Raw genomic sequence first — 18,794 nt, forward strand, 5'->3', positions numbered from 1 at the left:
GCATTTTAGGCGGTGGCACCGCCTCATTTGATTTGGGTGGTGTAGCCCGATCCCAACGGTACAACCTTTGGTTGACCGTTTGGAGAGTATTGTTGAACCTCTCCAGGTAGCTCATGATGGCAGGGTCGAGCTGTGAGCTTGAAGGAATATCCCCCATGAGGTTTTGCGGAACTGGGGGGACTTCGAGAAAAGTGTCCTCTTGCACCAGGGGGACTTCTTCCTCACCATGATCGGGTCGCTCAAATTCTAATTTGCAAGTCATTTGCTGTTGTAGGACCAGTTAGTTAGAGATTCTCTTGATGAAGGACGAATACTAAATCAGGCCCTCCTTCTAGTGCCAAACTGTTGATGCGTGATTTTGACACCAACTAAACACACGTGCGAAATACTGAGCTGACTTAGAGTACATACGCGATTGGGGGTATGAGGATGGGTAAAAGATGGAAAACGATGTTTAAAGTGGTTCGGATGCTTAAAAAGCGACTCCTACATCCATTGATATTGTATTAAATATTAATATACTGAGGTCAGGTCGCGTTCAGCGAGCTAATTTACAAGTGATTACACAGAGAGAATAAGTAAGCTATTACAGAGAGAAATTAGCTAATCTCACAAACGGGAGAGGAGCCCTCTATTTATAGTAGGATGAAATCACGTAATGATTACTAAATCCATGAATGAGTCGGATTGCTGTGCAAATCGTTCCTTGCGCCCCGTTATTTACCTGCTCGAGTAATTCACTCGAGTTTTGCAGCGATTGGACATGTGGATCACCTCCAGCCTTTCACCAGCTTGACGCACACCTACTGCACTGGTAGGACCACGCTTCTTGCGTCAGCGCGCGACGTGGCTGCACCTGAACGGCACCTGGACTTACCTAAGCTCTGACCACTTGCTCTAACAACCCATTTGCATCGGCCCTACTTTTCCAGGCATAACAATGACGATTCAAAGAAAGATTGACGGAGCCTACTTAGTTTAAAGTGGAGTGAGATTTTGGACCTGGATGCGGATAACATATTCACCATTGGATTGATAGGAGTATTGACCTGGGTGAGTGTTCAAATGTTGTGGCAATTGCTAGTAATTTCGTTGGCCATCTTTGTTGCCGCTTTGAAATATTCTTTTACTGCAACCCTTCTCATCTTGATTCTCATTACTCTTCTTTGATTCGTACAACTCTGTAATGTATAATTGGCTTTTGTGAGTGGCCAATGTTTGAAATTGTGGACGTTGTTATTGTTGGTCACCAAGTGTTTGATAAATTGCCTGACTAACAGTTTCTGAGCAACTTGATTATTTTTCTTTTTTAACTCGCACAGGATACATGGTAGATGTTTACAACCAATTATTTATAGTTGCATTATAAATTTGATAGTGGGAAAAATATCCCTTTGACTACTTTGATAGTTGCATTATAAATTCAAGGCAGGAATTTGATATATATCCTTTTGACTACTTTGATCAAGGATTCACAAATCAAATATATGCTTCTTGTTCACCAATCACAATGGGTTTATTCTTTTTAAAATTTGCATGTTTATGTTTTTTTTAACAGATCAAATTGCAAATAATGGGTTTATATATTTTTTTAATTTTCAGGTTTGATGGCGTCATCAAGATGACACCAACCCGACTCGTCGGTTGGACCGGTTCAACCGGCTGACCCGGGACCTGGCCACGTTGTCGGTTGACACCTCAGGTTGGGTATTAAAACATTGGGTTATCTTCCTAGACCCCTAACCAAATGTAACCTCCAAGTAATTTTCAAAGTAATCTATCTTTCTATTAATATAACATTCTCAATAATATAATATTTCCAGAACCAAACATACCCTAAGAAGAAAAGAAAAACGTTTAAAGGCATAACTTTTCTTCATTGCTAAATAATGAAACACTAAAAAGAAAAAAAAAAACTTTTCTTCATTGCTGAGTAATGAACACTAAAAAGAAAGAGAGAAACTTTTCTTCATTGGTGAGTAATGAAACACTAAAAAGAGGAGAGAAACTTTTCTTCATTGGTGAGTAATGAAAAAGAAAAGAATAAAAACAAAGGGATAATTAGTTTAAAAATATCAAGGCTCCGTTTGGTTCACAATTTTGTGTTTTTGAGAAAAGTTTTTTGAAAAAAGTTAAAAAAAAGTTGAATTGAGTGGGTATTACGATGTAGAATTTACAAATTGAGAAAATACCCCCTATGTTTGTTTTTTTACAAAACACCCCTTATAATAAAACATTAAAAGTTAATAAAAACACCCCTAATCCACCCTCAAATACGGACAGCCGGCCACCACCGCCGGAGGGTGGCCGGAGTCGCCGTAACAAAAATATTAAAAATATTTAGGGGTATTTAATTGAATTAACAAATTTAAGGGGTTTAAAAAATGTTGAATAAAGTTGAATAATATTGTGAGTTTTTGGGTATTTTACTGTTTAACTTTTTTGGGAATACTAAAAATAGTATTCTCAAAATCCAACCAAACGAAGCCTAAATATTTTGTTTGACATAACTTTTTGCAAGAATTATTTATAGTAATAAAATCATTAAATTATATAAAAAATTTGTTAACAATTACATAAAATTATTCTCTTGGTTTGCGTAGCAAGGAGTTTAAAATTACAAATATTTTTCTGTCATGTTTAATATGATATGACATGTCGCGACATGTACAGGCTCAGATAATTATGCAAGTTTGGACTTTGGACTTTGAAGGGAGGAGACCGAAAAATGAGCAAAATATGTGGGGAAATATGAAATAATGCTAAAATTGACGAGGTTTTTTTGTAATTAAAATAAATTGTGGGCATTAAAACTAGCTAAAAATTATTATCAAAAAGAGAATTATAAATATAAAATGGCTCGTTTTACGGTGTCAATCCTCAATGCAAGCACCAAGCCATCAAGTGTCACCGTCCTGACAATCCAGATGCTGTGGGAAATACCGAAATATTAGTCAATTCTTCCATCATCGCCATTACTACCACCACCGCCACCACCAGGTCCACCGCAACCAACGGCAACAACGCTTCATTTCTCTCATAATAGCAGAATGCAAAACGATATATGCTTTAACTGTAGCAAGCCGGGTCATTGGTCGAGATTTTGCCCGAGCAAAACTCCCGAGAAGTCGTCACCGTCGTCCAGTCGCGGTGGAACTACCAGGAGTTCCGAGTATCCCTTGATCCACTGTCCATGTGGCAATGGAACTTGCCCCGTTTTGGTTTCTAAAACTAAAAAGAACCCTGATAGGAGTTTCTACACGTGCCCTGTACAGGTTCGTTTCTTTTTGTTTTGTGATTCTTAGTTAAAGATGTTTGTTTTTCATTTGCTGCGATTTCTTGCTCTCATTTGGGTTTATTTTGAAAAATCATTTATAGGGAAGTGGAAAATGTAAATTTTTTAAATGGTGTGACGAGATCAAGACAGAAGATACAAAGGTTCCTCCTCCTAAATGTCCTTGTGGTGCGGGAACATGTAAGAAATATGTTGAAGTTAAAGGACCCAACGTGGGTCGCAGCTATTTTGTTTGTCCCATAAAAAAGGTATAATCTTGATCATTCAGTAACTAGTACTTCGTCAGTATAACGTAGTATTTAGATTTGATGTTAGTTTTGTTGGTCTTCTTGATCTAGTTTTTCTGTTTGATTCTCAACTAGTTTGTGTTGGTTCCTTTAACAAATTTTAAACCCTGAACCACTAAATGAGTTAATTCTCTTAAAAGTACTGTGACTTTGCTGTGGCTGGATGCAGGAATAGGTCTTGCTTTTTGTGTTTCATTTTTGTTTGTCTGAAGAAAGAGCATGCCATCTACAATGATGCGAGTGACTACGAGTGGCATTTATTTGATTAATGTAATTGTGACGACAATTTGCTATTTTACTTTTGAGCACAGATGGTCTTTCCCTTTTGCTTCAGGTTCAAAACTGAAACTATTACTTGCTAGAGAGGAAATTCTGCCTCTGCCAGGGCAGTTGGTATTCTTAGTTATTGGGAAGGTGATTTTCGCTCGCATTGATTAGAAATTCCTCTATGCTAGCAACCATGATTGAGTTAATTATTTCCCGTCATGAACGTAGTTTGTAAATAATTTGATGAGCCCTTAGCAGTGGAGAATTATGGGTTGATAACATAGTTCATACATACTTGCTGATAATACAATATGGAGCTCTTCTTTAACTTTATGATGTTATAATTTCCCCTATCTCTACTCGCAGAATATTTTGTAGTTTATTTATGAATTTATTTGAGAAATATTAATCAAGAAACTCATTTCAAACCATGCTCCCTTTTATTGTTTATATAAACAACATGAACATATGTTGACAAGCTGGGGACAAGATGTGCTTTGAAATCGTCTTCATTAATTGGTTTGGTTCTGATCAAAGTGTTGTGACTTTGACCTAGGGACATGGGGCATGCCCATTCTTTGAATGGGCAGATAGTCAATCATACAAAGACGTAGATGAAAATGTAGACAAAAGCAAAGGCTATGGCTCACCTCAATCTATGTGTGATAGCCACAAGGTTTTTGACGTTCCAAACAATGAATTACAAACTGAGCAGCATGAGAGGACGGAATCCATTGTGTCAAACCCCCAAGATTTCCCGAATTCTGAGGCTGTGCCTACATCTTCAGCCCAAGCTTATGTACTGTTGAAGGAGAACCAAGATTCTGGTAGGGCATCAAGAATTTTGCCTGAAAAAGAACATGATCCATCCCTACGTTTGACTCCCCAAAATGAAAATACTGTCCCCAATTCTACCAAAGGTGATCTAGTCATGCAGGAGGTACAGTTACGGGATTCCAAAGTGCCGAATGCTTCAGTGGATCATCTAATGTCTCAGTATGATATTCATTGCCGACAGATGGAGTTTTGGAAGCAGATCTCTGTTGCGGGGGCCATTTCAACCGCAGGTGCTTATTTCTAGTTTGCTGTTTGTTTACCGATTTTACTTCTATTCTTTGTTTATATCTTGTCATACTATAGTGGTATACTTTTATTTACAGTAGATATTTGTTTTGGAGGTAACAGATGTGATTTATCAAAGCTTAGGTCTCCAACTGGTGGGCTGGTTGGGCAGGCTTGCTTTCCCTCCTCCACGATGTTTAAAAGATCGTCCTCCCAGTCCTTTCTTTTGTGGTAGGGTTTCACGTGTGTATATGTGGTATTAGTTTCTCCCTTCAGTTATGGGTTCTAACATTACTTTCTAATAGGTATATTTCCTTCATATGATCTCATCTTCGTTCCTAAAGACAGAAATATGCATAATCCTGAAGGCTTAACTCGCTTGCCAAGCCAGTCTCTTTCCCGCAGTGACGATGACTATTTATTATTGCCAATTCCTGGGCATGATCTTCAGCTCTGGAATGGTGATATCCGGAAGCCATCAGGTTCAGGTCTCAAACGTTCTTCCACTACAATAGAGGATGAAAATGTTAGAGATTTTGTTGCAAGTTTAATTTCAAAATCTCTTGAGGTTCTGCATATTCAGAATCAGCTTGTCATGATTCTGAACTTGATCAATCCATCTGATTATGATTCCATGAAAGAAGCTGCACGCTTATTTTTACCTCTTCTAGATGGCATGCCAGTTGACAATGATGCATTTTCTAGTCCTGTGAAAGAATTCATTGATTCATCTACAAGACTTTCTGCCATAGAGCAGTGGATCTGCAATGAACAATCCTCGCGAGGGTGCAGTGAGCTGTATAACAGTGAAAAGGTTCACTTTGATGATATTTCTAAGGCCTATGAGAAGGCTGTGTCTGACTTTACTTCTTCCAGTAAACATCTTCAGTCACTTCGAGAAGAGGCTTCACATCTTAGGGACATGCTATGCCAAATTGAGGACAAGGTGCTGTGTTGTGAGACAGAGACTTCAGAACTGAAGACTCTCGTAGATAAGATTAATAGAGAAATGCTGGAATCCAAGAGACGCATGCTAAAAGCTGAAGAAGCTTTGAAAGTTTGCAAGCAGAGGGAAGAAGAGGGATGTGCGGCAAAGGCTGCACTGGAGAATGTGAGAATTCAACTTCAATAGTGATTTATACAGCTTGTTTTTAATCTGCAACCTTTTGTTATTCAAATTGTAGATATGTTGGGAGTATGAAAGAAGTATGTGGCTTGCCTTTGAGGAAGAGACAGAAACTTTGAACCTTTTTCAACTGAGAGAAGAGCAGCAATATGCTATCAAGTAGCGTCAGAGAAGGCAGCTTTACATCATCCAGACAATGTAGTTGACTAAGCAGCAATATTGTATTTCATCTTTATGTATGTATAATCTGATGGGAGCCTTGTACTAACTAGTAAATTGTAGATGTCTCTTATGTAAATCCTTCCATCCTTCTCTCTCAATCTTTGTTCATAGCAGCTGTATGTTATAGATAAGTGAAGAATATTAAGTTTCTGGGGCATTGTGGTTCCTTGCTTTTGTTTCCAGCGTCTCGCAGCCTATTAAAAGGAAATGCTGTCCCATTTCGCAAGGCGGTCTAACTTTTGTAGTTTCCCCTTAAAGATTTATCTTCAAAAGAATCAAAACTTGGAATCCTTCTTTAATAATTCACACATTACTCTGTTCCTCAATTGCTCTGCCCATATGTTTTCTCAATTATTAGTCCATACCTAATATAAGTCAAGAGCAACATCAGTGAAAGAAAAAGAATCTCCCTGAGATTCCTCATCCTGAATCACATATGCTAATTATAATATATACTTTTAATAGCACATAATAAACAATGATTTAATTATTCATTAAGATTAGGAGTAGATTTTAGTTAGTGTGACTTGTTTGGGCGGTCCAAGAGTCGAACCCATTGTGATTCCTGGAATTTTGAAGCTGGTTGGACGCACAAATCTCACGCTACAACAATAAGAATATTACAAAATAGTTATAAACTAAAAACATAAATAAAAGTTTGTTTACATATCTTTCTTTCTCTACTCTCCGCCCATCCTCTTTCTACCTCACACTGTTCCTTCAATTACGATCACATTTTATAAAAATTTTACATCAACAACAAATACCAAACAAAAAGGGGAAAAAAAATCTAATCTTTTCTGATGGGCACGCACGTTCTTCACAGCAGATGTGGCCGCTCATACCCTTCCACCGGCTCAAAATCTCTTGACCGATGACTTAGACTTGCCTTTATTTACGTCTTTGGGTGATACCCACGTGGGGTTTTTGTGTTTTTTAGTGAGAAAAATGGAGGAGAAAAAGGGAAGAAATGGTGGATGCAATCCGGTGAAGAAGACGGGGCCTGTGACGATGGAACATGTTTTGTTGGCTTTAAGGGAGACTAAAGAAGAGAGAGAGCAGAGAATTCGTAGTCTTTTTAATTTTTTTGATAAGATAAATTCTGGATATTTAGATTATTCCCAGATTGAGGCTGGCCTTTCTGCTTTGAATATTCCTTCGGAATATAAGTATGCTAAGGATTTGTTGAAAGTTTGTGATGCTAATAAAGATGGACGTGTTGATTATCAAGAGTTTCGTCGTTATATGGATGATAAGGAGCTTGAACTTTATCGGATTTTTCAAGCCATTGATGTTGAACACAACGGTTGCATTTTGCCGGAAGAGCTTTATCATGCGCTTGTTAGGGCAGGTCAGTTTCTAATTTTAGCTTTATGTGTATGTGAACTTACTTTCATTTTTTGCTTTAACTCTGTGATTTGTTTAGAATTTTAGCTGCAAACTAGTCAAAATGTAGATTTAAGATCAACTTTATTGTGTTTCTACTAGTGAAAGTTTGTATCTTTTTTGTGCAATTTCTTTTTCTGGGTTAGTTTATTTATTTCGTTTTGGGAGTTAAATGGAACTGCTGTTATAAATTGGGTAATGCGTTTGCGGGTTGCATAGTTATGTTCGCTCTATAAGCCACAGCAGTCTCTCTTTTGTAGGGATTGAAATTGATGATGAGGAGCTTGCGCGTTTTGTTGAGCGTGTGGATAAGGATAATAATGGAGTTATAACTTTTGAAGAATGGAGGGACTTTCTTTTGCTCTACCCTCACGAGGCAACTATGGAGAACATTTATCATTACTTAGAAAGGGTATGTCTTGTTGATATTGGGGAACAGGCAGTTATTCCTGAGGGTATCAGTAAGCATGTCCATGCGAGTCGATATTTGATTGCTGGAGGAGTGGCCGGAGCAACATCTCGTACTGCAACTGCTCCTCTTGATCGTCTGAAGGTTGTTTTGCAAGTGCAAACAGCGAAAGCTCAAATCATGCCAGCAGTGAGGGCTATATGGAGGGAAGGAGGCATCTCGGGATTTTTCCGAGGCAATGGATTAAATGTCATGAAAGTGGCACCTGAAAGTGCTATCAGGTTTTACATTTACGAAATGGTGAAAAATTTCATAGCAGATGCTAAAGGGATAGATCATAAAGAGAGCGTCGGTGCTGCAGGGCGTCTTTTTGCCGGAGGTTTGGCAGGTGCTGTGGCTCAAACTGCTATTTATCCGATGGATCTTGTGAAAACACGGTTACAAACTTATGTTTGTGAAGATGGAAAAGTTCCTAATCTTCGAGCAATGTCAAGGGATATTTGGGTCCAGGAGGGACCCCGTGCATTCTTTAGAGGCCTTGTTCCATCACTTATTGGTATCATCCCTTACGCTGGGATTGATCTTGCTGCATACGAAACCTTTAAAGATATGTCCAAGAAGTACATTCTTCATGAGAGAGGTAAGGTCTCACTTCATCCAGTAACTGGTATAAGTAAATTTTTCTTTTCTATCTTTGCTTCATTTTTAACCACTTTTCTGTTTCAATTGTTATCTCTGTTGAAATTTTCGCCCCTTTTATAGAACCTGGTCCTCTTGTGCAACTGGGATGTGGGACTCTTTCTGGAGCTTTAGGAGCAACATGTGTCTACCCATTGCAGGTTGTTAGAACAAGGTATATCATGGTTGTACAACTTTTCTGATATGTAGCACTAGCAGCTTTGATTTCACACAATTTTTTGAGCCAAATTTTGTTTCTGGTTTCAGAATGCAAGCTCAGCGTGCAAACACAGGCACTGCCTACAATGGAATGTCTGACGTATTTAAGAGGACTTTTCAACATGAAGGGTTTAGGGGGTTCTACAAAGGGTTATTTCCTAATATGCTCAAAGTTGTTCCATCTGCAAGCATTACTTACATGGTTTATGAGGCCATGAAAAAGAGCCTGGATCTGGAATGAAAAAAAATGCTGCTATATTTGGATGCTAGGATTGACATGGCTGACTAGTCAATTGACATAATAGTGGGAATGCCTCATGATAACGATGGTGAGAAGAAGAATAAAGTTTTCTAAAGGAATAGATTATATTATTGTTTCAGTTACATTTCAGATGCTATTTCTAGCATCAAACACATTGAACGGAGAAAATTGGATTCTGCATTCCTGGTAGTAGCTTGATGCTTCTTTCAAGCAATAAGTATTCACACATATTGTTTGTATGATACAAAAGCATACGGAACAAAATTCACATAAAATCCAAATTGTAATTCTTTTTAGTGGCAGTTTTTACCTAGAATATAAATGCCACTGCTTCTTTACCCAATGCATATCAACTCTGATTAGGTCAAATATCATTTTTGACCGACTTGTAACAGGAACTGTCCTTGAGAAATGGAAACCTCATTCTTTGTTTCAAAATGTTCAAAAAAAATCCTCTGTATTTGGCTACATTCTTATTCATAATGTTGATTGGATACTTGCTCAAGTGAATTACATAAAGTTTCTTATTCCATTAACTGATTGACAGTCTATTAGAAGTTTACAGAACTCTGAAGTTGTGGCTCACTTATTGATCCTTGTTATTATTTACCTTATCCCTGAACTTTACTGATTCCTGTTGCTGCAGTTTTTATATTATTGCCCACATCTTTGCCTTGTTTTGGTTTCGTTTTAGCAATCTTAGTCTGAATTCCATTTGTTTGATTGAAACAAGCTACTGTATAGTTGGACGATGGCACACAGATATGCTTGGTTTTCTTGTCCTTTTTGGCTGCAGTTGATCTGTTCTATGAAAATGGTAGTGAATCTCCTCCATATTTTGATTGATAATGATGTTAACTATTTCAGGATGTGTCAAAAGTATTTCTATATCAGTGTTTACGGTAAAAGCCATTTTCGCAAAAGCATCAGGAGATGCTTATTGTTTGAGCTATAAATGATATTTTAAGTCCTTGACGCTTAATGCTTTATTAGGGAATTGTTATGGCCCGATTTAGTATAATAATCTTGTGACCACCATTATAACAATGGCTATACACTGTTGTTTGACGGAATCTGGGTTTGCTTTCTCTACAAGAACGAACCTCGTGTCATTTTGAATTACTTATGATAACCTTTTGAAACTGATTCTAACAATGATTTTATTCTCTAAAATCTAAACCATTAGTATTCGACACATTTTTATTGTTTTTAGTGTGTGTGTATATATATATATATATATATATAATTTCTTCAAATTTTTATTAAAACAATAATAAATATGTCCCTCCTCTTATTTTATAATTCAGCATGGGAATTTCAAAATTCCATTAAAGGGCTTACTGTGCCCACCGAAAGATGAAGCCCGTAATATGACCCAAAAGGCCCAGAGGAGCTGCTAAACCATGCAAGGGTCAAGATCTAACACTTAATCATCCAACGGTACAGAACACCTCGTTTACTCTTCTATATAGTCATCTTATTAAGCCGTATTTCTCTTCGTTCGCTGAGAAGATACTCTCTGCTAGGGTTTTCTAGGGTTTCTCGGTTCTTCTGTAGCATTTGCAAACATGGTGAGTCCTTTTCTCTCTTCTGTAACCAAACCTTCCGTCCTTTACTCTAGATCTCATCTGTTTTTCCCATTTTATGGATCTTTATTTTATTTTATCGTATTAAATTTTTCAATCTTTGTGCTTCTTTTATTTTTTTTTTTTTTTATGCTCTGAAATATTTCTGTGCTTTTCTTGTTTTATAGTTTGAAGATGTTATCTTGTGTTTGATTTTCTGAGAACCTGTAGGAAAATTAGAGAATGTAATGATATACGTGTTTTTGTTATGCTATATTGATTCTTATCAATCTAGTAGTTGTTATGTGGGTGATAGGTCTTTGTTGCTCAGGTTTAAGGAATTAGGGAATTTTATATTGGCTACTTATATAACTGCTATTATTATTTTATGTATTTTTTTCTTAAAAACTTATGAATGGATGATTCTCGTTGTTTATTAATCTGTTTGTTAATAGTTTTTTGAGCAAGCCAATTAAGCAGCTGGGTTTTTGTTCTGATTCCTTAATTCTTTTTTAGCCGCTAATGGTTTTTTTCTTCTGATTAATGTGAGAATAGGTCCTCCAAAACGACATTGATTTGTTGAACCCACCGGCAGAGCTTGAGAAGAGGAAGCACAAGCTCAAACGTCTCGTTCAGTCACCCAACTCCTTCTTCATGGTGACGACACCTACTCTTTTCCTTTTTTGTAGTTGTTTCGGCATATTAGTTAGCATTCTTTGAATACTTGTTAATTGCTTAGGCATTTGCTAGTTAGCATTCTTTCAGTACTTGTTAATTGCTTAGGCATTTGTTAGTTAGCATTCTTGCAGTAGTGTCTTTGAGTGATCCATTAGGTTTGTTTTGTGTCATTTGAAAATAAGTAAATTACTACTTAATTCAGGCCAATCTTTATCACTAATTTCTCTTTGTTTTGTAACTTCATACTGTGAGTACTACTGATTGGCTTTTTCTTTGTTTCTTTATGATGCTTGATAAAGGATGTAAAATGCCAGGGTTGCTTTAACATGTAAGTATTGTAACTGTTTGTTTTCTTTAAAAAGCTGTTGTTATCTGAATGTATTTGTTTGGCTTTTATAATGGGAATTGGTATTTACTCTTTGGTTTGTCTTTAAATGCAGAACCACAGTTTTTAGCCATTCTCAAACTGTTGTGGTGTGCGGCAACTGCCAGACAGTTTTGTGCCAGCCTACTGGTGGCCGTGCTAGACTCACCGAGGGATGCTCTTTTAGGAGAAAGGGTGATTGAGTTGTTCTGAATGATGCTACAGTTTCATCGTCTTTTTGTTTGATTATGATGTATTAATTTTGGTAGAACTTTTGGTGGTTTGATAACGGCGTAATCTTAACTTTCAAATTTAATTTTATGGTACTTGGTGTAGTGGATTTTTTCATGCTTGAAAGATTATATTTTCCAGCAGTATTAAAGTTGCATTAAGGAAACGTTTTTTCTGGCAGTCTTGATTTCGCATTTCTTGAGTGATAAATATACTTGCAGTATTACTGCATTACATGTGAAATGGACACCTGCTTCTGTCAACCTGAAGCTAATTTGGACATTTGGTTGTTTCTTCTTTAAAAATTGTGTAAGCTGTTTTGGCATCCAACAGCTTTCTGTAATTTGATAAACATTTATAGGGATAAATTATTTTGTGCTTGTTTGCTGAAATTACTTCGAATTCCTAAGGTTAATTTTTTGACTCTGATTTTGGAAATAATCAACTTTGAAACTACCCTCGTCACTTACGAAAGAAATAACGTTGGGTTTTTACCTCTTACACGGTGGGAATGGATGCAAGTTTTCCTATTCCAGCAAAATATTGCAATCCCCATTCCCTCAAAGTGGAGGAAATCGCATTCATCCCAAATTTGGTAGGGAAAGGGCTGGAATTCCCTCCCTACCCCTATTTTATCCTACCCTTAAATAATATATATAAATTTTAATTATTTTATAGTTATAGTTAAATAATTATTAAATTAATATAGATAATTAAAATAACTATTTTGTCCCCCCTCGCCACCTTCAGTATTGCCAAAAATCTACCCGGCATTGTTGTCCTCTCTAGACGTCTGCCTCCACTATTGTTGTCGGCGGCAAACTTTTTATTGGGATCACACATTAACCGTCATCGCTAGCACGTAAAAACCATGGTTCGATGAGTTGTGGACCTGGCTAGGTTTCGACAGTCGAAGATTGCCAGGAAAGCGTCACATGCGGGGTAACGATTGATGTGGCTTGGAAAATTGTTGATTGGTATGCAATTCTTTGAATAAAATAATATATTTTATATTCAAAACAGTTATTTTAGTTATATTTATGGTATTTTATTTCAATTTATATATTTTATAAAATAAAATATTTTAAATTTATTTGGTTGTTTTGACTAATATATGGTTAAGGAATTGTATTGTCTACAAAATATTCATAGATAACAATGTAGCGTTAAGATTATTTTCGTCAAAAAAATCACAAATTTTATTCCACTCTATTACTTTTTATCGTTAAGACTACATAACGTAATTATATTTCTATAACTGTCGATGTTTGATTTTGATACTAATAACCTCGCACGTGTAAAGTGTTAAAATGATATTAAAAATTATACGTGATACGATTATAAGAGTTGAGTATGGTGCAGTAGTGATATATGTTTGAAGAAACATAAATAAAAGATTGACAAGAGGGATTGTTATAGTGGTTCGGATGCTTAAAACGAATTCTACATCCACTATTATTTTATTATTCTCTGACTATTTTTATAATATTGCCTTTAAGGCATACAAAAATAGAGTAATGTGTTGTTTACAGAGAAGATAATGGTTAAAGCTCGAATGTGTGTCCAACTTTCATATGCCAAGCCTCTTTTTTCATGAAGAGAGGTGTCCATTTATACCTTTGAGGTTAATGTAATGAGTGTTTTTGCAAGTTCTCTTGACACTTGTGGATCACTCATTAATCCTTATCTTAAAATGAGATATGATTGATATAAATGCTCTAAAGTCGGTTTGGTCTTGACAGCTAAGTTTATTTTATCCTTTAGCTCTTGCTAAACTTTGATTGATGGGACTGACAGCTCATTATGATTGGTGATACTGATGTCAGTGTAATTTTACCCATAAAAGAAGCCCCACAGTTTTTGGAGTGCGTAATCGCACTTCAAAAACTCATGTCTTTGATCTGAATGGCTGTCGCACTATAGGTTGTAGTCTCGAACTAAAGAGCCCAAATTATGCCTGGTGTAACCAGGTGTTGACTAGGACTGCAATCTGAAAGCTTGGAGCGATCTGAAGCTGATCACGATCTGATAACTGACATAAAATATCTAGTAGATGAATTCTTGGAGAGAGCTAAGCGTCAAAAGCCAAAATGCACGGTTCAAAGGTCCTAAATGAACATGACAACTTAAAACAACCATAACTTTTGATCTACGAGGAGTTTTAAAGCCCGTAAAATATCAACGGAAAGCTCGTTCTGGTTAAGGTCATTTTCGAGGCTAAAATCCACCATTTCGGCATGTTTCAGAGCTGTTTTAAGTTTTCTATGCTCTTTTTCTTATGCTAACAACTGATCACGATTTGATAACGGAGAGCTGAGAATTGAGAACACGATATGAGACTTTTTGCAATGTCAAAGCTGAAAGTTGATCGCGATTTGAGAGCTAGGAGCTGATCGTGATCTGATAGGGGCTCAATCTAAGAGCTTAAGGCGCGCGATCACAACGATATGAATTGTACGATCTCAAGATGAGGAGCATGATCTAGATCGCGTGATCTGAACGATTTGGGGCATGCGATCTGAACAATTTGAGACGTGCGAACTGAACGATTTGAGACACGCGATCTGAATGATCTAAGGAGCATGATCTGAACGATATGAGGCATGTGATTTGAACGATCTAAGGCGTACGATCTGAACTATCTGAGGCGCGCGATCTGAACAATCTGAATTGCGCGATCTGAACAATCTGAATTGCGCGATCTCAAGCGAACGAGCGAGCTTATGAGGTCAATCAGAGAGCTTGATATGAGATCATAAGGAGCTAGATCTGAGAATATAGAGCACAAGGACTTCATCAGAAAGCACGAAGCTTGATATGAGAACACAACGAGTTCGATCAGAAAGCTCAAAGCTTGATTTGAGAACACAAGTAGTTTGATCAGAAAGCATGAAGCTTGATTTGAGATCACAAGCAATTCGATCAGAAAGCTTTAAGTTTGATATGAGAACACAAACAGTTCGATCAGAAAGCGTAGAGCTTGATTTGAGAACACAAGCAGTTCGATCAAAAAGCGTAAAGCTTGATTTGAGAACATAAGTAGTTCGATCAGAAAGCGTGAAGCTTAATCTAACACCACAAATAGTTCAATCAGAAAGTGCGAAGCTTGATCTGAGAACACAAGTAGTTTGATTAGAAAGTGCGAAACTTGATTTGAGAACACAAGCAGTTTGATCAAAAAGCATGAAGCTTGATCTAAGAATACAAGAAGTTCGATCAGAAAGCTTGAAGCTTGATTTGAGAATACAAGGAGTTTGACCAGAAAGCGCGAAGCTTGATCTGAGAATACAAGCAGTTTGATCAAAAAGCGCAAAGCTTGATTTGAGAATACAAGTAGTTCGATCAAAAAGCGCGAAGCTTGATTTGGTAACACAAGCAGTTTGATCAGAAAGCACAAAGCTGGATTTGAGAACACAAGTAATTCGATCAGAAAACACGAAGCTTGATCTGAGACATAAACAATTCGATCAGAAAAAGCAAAGCTTGATCTGAGACATAAGCAGTTCGATCAGAAAACGCGAAGCTTGCTCTTTGAACACAAGCAATTCATTCAAAAAGCATGAAGCTTGATATAAGAACACAAGGAGTTTGATCAGAAAACGTAGAGCTTGATTTGAGAACACATGCAATTTGATTAGAAAGCGCGAAGCTTGATCTAAGAACATAAGGAGTTCGATTAGAAAGCGCAAAGCTTGATCTGAGAACATAAGGAGTTCAATCAAAAAGCGTAGAGCTTGATCTAAGAACACATGCAGTTTGATCAAAAAGCTCAAAACTTCATTTGAGAACAAAAGCAATTCGATCAGAAAGCGTGAAGCTTGATTTGAGAACACAAGTAGTTAGATCAGAAAGCGTTAAGCTTGATCTGAGAACACAAGTAGTTCGATTAGAAAGCGTGAAGCTTGATCTGAGAACACAAAGAGTCCGATCAAAAACCACGAAGTTTGAACTGAAAACACAGGTAGTTCGATTAGAAAGCACAAAGCTTGATATGAGAATACAAGAAGTTCGATCAGAAAGCGCGAAGCTTGATCTGAGAACACAAGCAGTTCGATTAGAAAGCGTGAAGCTTGATCTGAGAACGCAAGCAACTCGATCAGACAACGTGAAACGTGATATGAGAACATAACCAGTTCGATCAGAAAGCATGAAGCTTAATCTAAGAACATAAGGAGTTCGATTAGAATGTACGAAGCTTGATCTAAGAACATAAGCAGTTCGATAAGAAAACGCGAAGCTTGATCTTAGAACACAAGTAGTTCGATCAGAAAGCGCGAAGCTTGATTTGGTAACACAAGTAGTTCGATCAGAAAGCGCAAAGCTGGATTTGAGAACACAACTAGTTCGATTAGAAAGTGCGAAGCTGAATTTGAGAACACAAGCCGCTCGATTAGAAAGCTCGAAGCTTGATTTAAAAACACAAGCAGTTCGATCAGAAAACGCAAAGCTTGATCAGAGAACACAAGCTGTTTGATTAGAAAGCGAGTTTGATCTAAGAACACAAGGTTAGCGATCTGAGTGCTCAAAAGCACAATCTGGGTGCTCAAATGCATGATATGTGCGCTCGAAAGCATGATCTGGGTGCTCGAAAGCACGATCTAGCCGCTCGGTAGCGCGATCTAAATGATCTTGAATGCGTGATCTAAGCGCATTGAGAGCTCCAGAGCTTAGGAGCTAGAGAGCTTAAGAGCTCGATAGCTTGGGAGCTCGAGAGCTTGAGAGCTAGAGGCTCTTTCTGATCTGAGAGCTTTGATGTGCGCAATCTGAGAGATCTGAGCACGAAATTTGAGAGCTCTGATATGGAACAAGCTTCAGTATTTTGACGATAACTTGAGCTGTAGACCTTGGATTTTGATGATTATTGGACCATTAGAAAGCTAACTCGAAGGGCTACAATTCTTGTGTGGCTTCTCTAGATTCAGACTTTATCCTACTTAGATTTTCACATCTGATAACCTGATTTTGGAAAATAAGCTGAAATTTGCTAAAGAAGTCGAAACTTGCTGAAAGAGGTTGAGACTTGCTGGAAAAATATGGAGAGCTGGTGTGAATCATGCCCTTACTCTAGCGCTAAATTGTTGATGCTTGATTTTGACACCAACGACTTTGCACGTGCAAACTGCTAAGAGGATTTTAGAAATTACACGTGATATGATTATGAGAGTTGAGTATGGTGCAGTAGTGATATATGTTTGAAGAAACATAAATAAAAGATTGACAAGAGGGATTTTTATAGTGGTTCGGATGCTTGAAGCGAATCTTACATCCACTGTTATTTTATTATTCTCTGATTATTTTTCTAGTATTGCCTGTAAGGCATACAAAAATAAAGTAATGCTTTGTTTACCGAGAAAAATAATGGTTGAAGCTCAAATGCATGCCTAACTCTCATATGTCAAGCCTCTCTTTTTCATGAAAGAGGTGTCAATTTATACCTTTGAAGTTAATGTAATGAGTGTTTTGTAAGTTGTCTTGAAACGTGGGGACCACTTTTTAATCCTTGTGTTAAAATGGGATAAGATTGATATAAATACTCTTAAGTCAGTTTGGTCTTGATAGTTAAGTTTATTTTGTCCTATAGCTCTTGCTAAACTTTGATTTATGGGATTGACAGCTCATTATGATTGATGGTGCTGATGTGAGTGTAACTTTACCCATAACAATACCTATCATTATTCTCATTTTCATTCTTATGTATTCCACGAAGTAAACGCCACCTTTATTATTTGAATCAAGACATTTAATGAAACTATAAGTTCAATACATAGTGTTGAAAAAATAGAATTCTTTGTTTATTATAGACAATCTCTTATTCACAAACTTCATGTGCACACAGGGACGTAGCTAGGATTATGAGTTAGTAGGTTCAAAACATCAAAGTTGATAAATTTACAATAAAATATATACTGAAGTAATAAACATAAAAAATATACTTTTAAAATACAAAATTATCAATTCTACAATTGTCTTCGACGATTTTTCATATTCTGAAAACGTTGCATAATTGCTTCATTGATAATTCCATCAAATATCTCTCTCTCAATATATGTAATGAGACAATCATTTAACAATTGATCTCCCATTCGATTCCATAGTCGATTTTTCACAATCTTCATCGCATAAAATGCTCTTTCAACACTTGCAGTTGCAACAGGTAATATTAATGCTAATTTCATGTCTAAAAAGATAACAACACAAACAAAAACACCATCATTTTATACTCCAACCAATTTGCATATTCTCTAAACCAAATGGGATTAAAACGATGCATTAAATTCTCAATTGCTCGCTTTTTAAAATTATGATTGTGTGGTTGGCAAGGTCCTTTTTGCAAGTATGCATTTCTCACTTTGTCTCTATCAATAGGATGATATTCTAAAATTTTAATCCTTAATCCAGGATCTGCAGGAAGACTACTCAAGTTAAGCTTAACATATATTTGTCTTGAACTAGATTCTATAGGCTCATTGTGAACACTATCGTGACGCCTTCTGTTTTGTTCAATTGATGGTCCCTCATTAAAAAACTTTCTTTTGATAAAAAACTTGTCCATAACTAAAAAAAATAAAATAAAAATTATTATCAGAAATATAATTTATTTGCAATTACAATTAAAAAACAACACAAATTTATCAAAATTCAACTTATAACTTAGGTTTTTCAAACAATTTCTACTAACCTAATAAAATTGAACTCATAAACCCGTGAAAACTCATCAAATCTAACTATAAATATCAAGTAAC

At 36.6% G+C, this 18,794-nt stretch overlaps 3 protein-coding genes across 4 annotated transcripts; all 3 read left to right on the forward strand.

The window, feature by feature from the left end:
* The first annotated feature begins 2,893 nt into the window (after nt 1–2,893).
* Nucleotides 2,894–6,507, forward strand: LOC116135163. 2 transcript variants are annotated; one of them, XM_031420874.1, is made up of 5 exons: nt 2,894–3,275; nt 3,379–3,543; nt 4,406–4,916; nt 5,035–5,142; nt 5,217–6,507. In XM_031420874.1, the coding sequence occupies exons 1-5, from the start codon at nt 3,051–3,053 to the stop codon at nt 6,041–6,043; spliced, it is 1,836 nt and encodes a 611-aa protein (XP_031276734.1). In that variant the 5' UTR covers nt 2,894–3,050; the 3' UTR covers nt 6,044–6,507. The 2 variants fall into 2 exon arrangements, with proteins under 2 accessions (XP_031276734.1, XP_031276736.1); XM_031420876.1 differs by lacking the exons at nt 2,894–3,275; nt 3,379–3,543 and adding an exon at nt 3,555–3,996.
* A 409-nt stretch (nt 6,508–6,916) lies between these two features.
* LOC116135161 (calcium-dependent mitochondrial ATP-magnesium/phosphate carrier protein 2-like) lies at nt 6,917–9,649 on the forward strand. The gene is made up of 4 exons (XM_031420872.1): nt 6,917–7,610; nt 7,906–8,694; nt 8,817–8,907; nt 9,000–9,649. The coding sequence occupies exons 1-4, from the start codon at nt 7,208–7,210 to the stop codon at nt 9,190–9,192; spliced, it is 1,476 nt and encodes a 491-aa protein (XP_031276732.1). The 5' UTR covers nt 6,917–7,207; the 3' UTR covers nt 9,193–9,649.
* A 990-nt stretch (nt 9,650–10,639) lies between these two features.
* LOC116135148 (40S ribosomal protein S27-2) lies at nt 10,640–12,038 on the forward strand. Its single transcript, XM_031420854.1, has 4 exons — nt 10,640–10,784; nt 11,334–11,435; nt 11,756–11,784; nt 11,897–12,038. Exons 1-4 carry the CDS (start codon nt 10,782–10,784, stop codon nt 12,021–12,023), a joined length of 261 nt encoding a protein of 86 aa, XP_031276714.1. The 5' UTR covers nt 10,640–10,781; the 3' UTR covers nt 12,024–12,038.
* Nucleotides 12,039–18,794: the final 6,756 nt, after the last annotated feature.

The sequence above is a fragment of the Pistacia vera genome, unplaced genomic scaffold, assembly GCF_008641045.1.
Source record: "Pistacia vera cultivar Batoury unplaced genomic scaffold, PisVer_v2 Contig294, whole genome shotgun sequence".
Taxonomy (NCBI): Eukaryota; Viridiplantae; Streptophyta; class Magnoliopsida; order Sapindales; family Anacardiaceae; genus Pistacia; species Pistacia vera.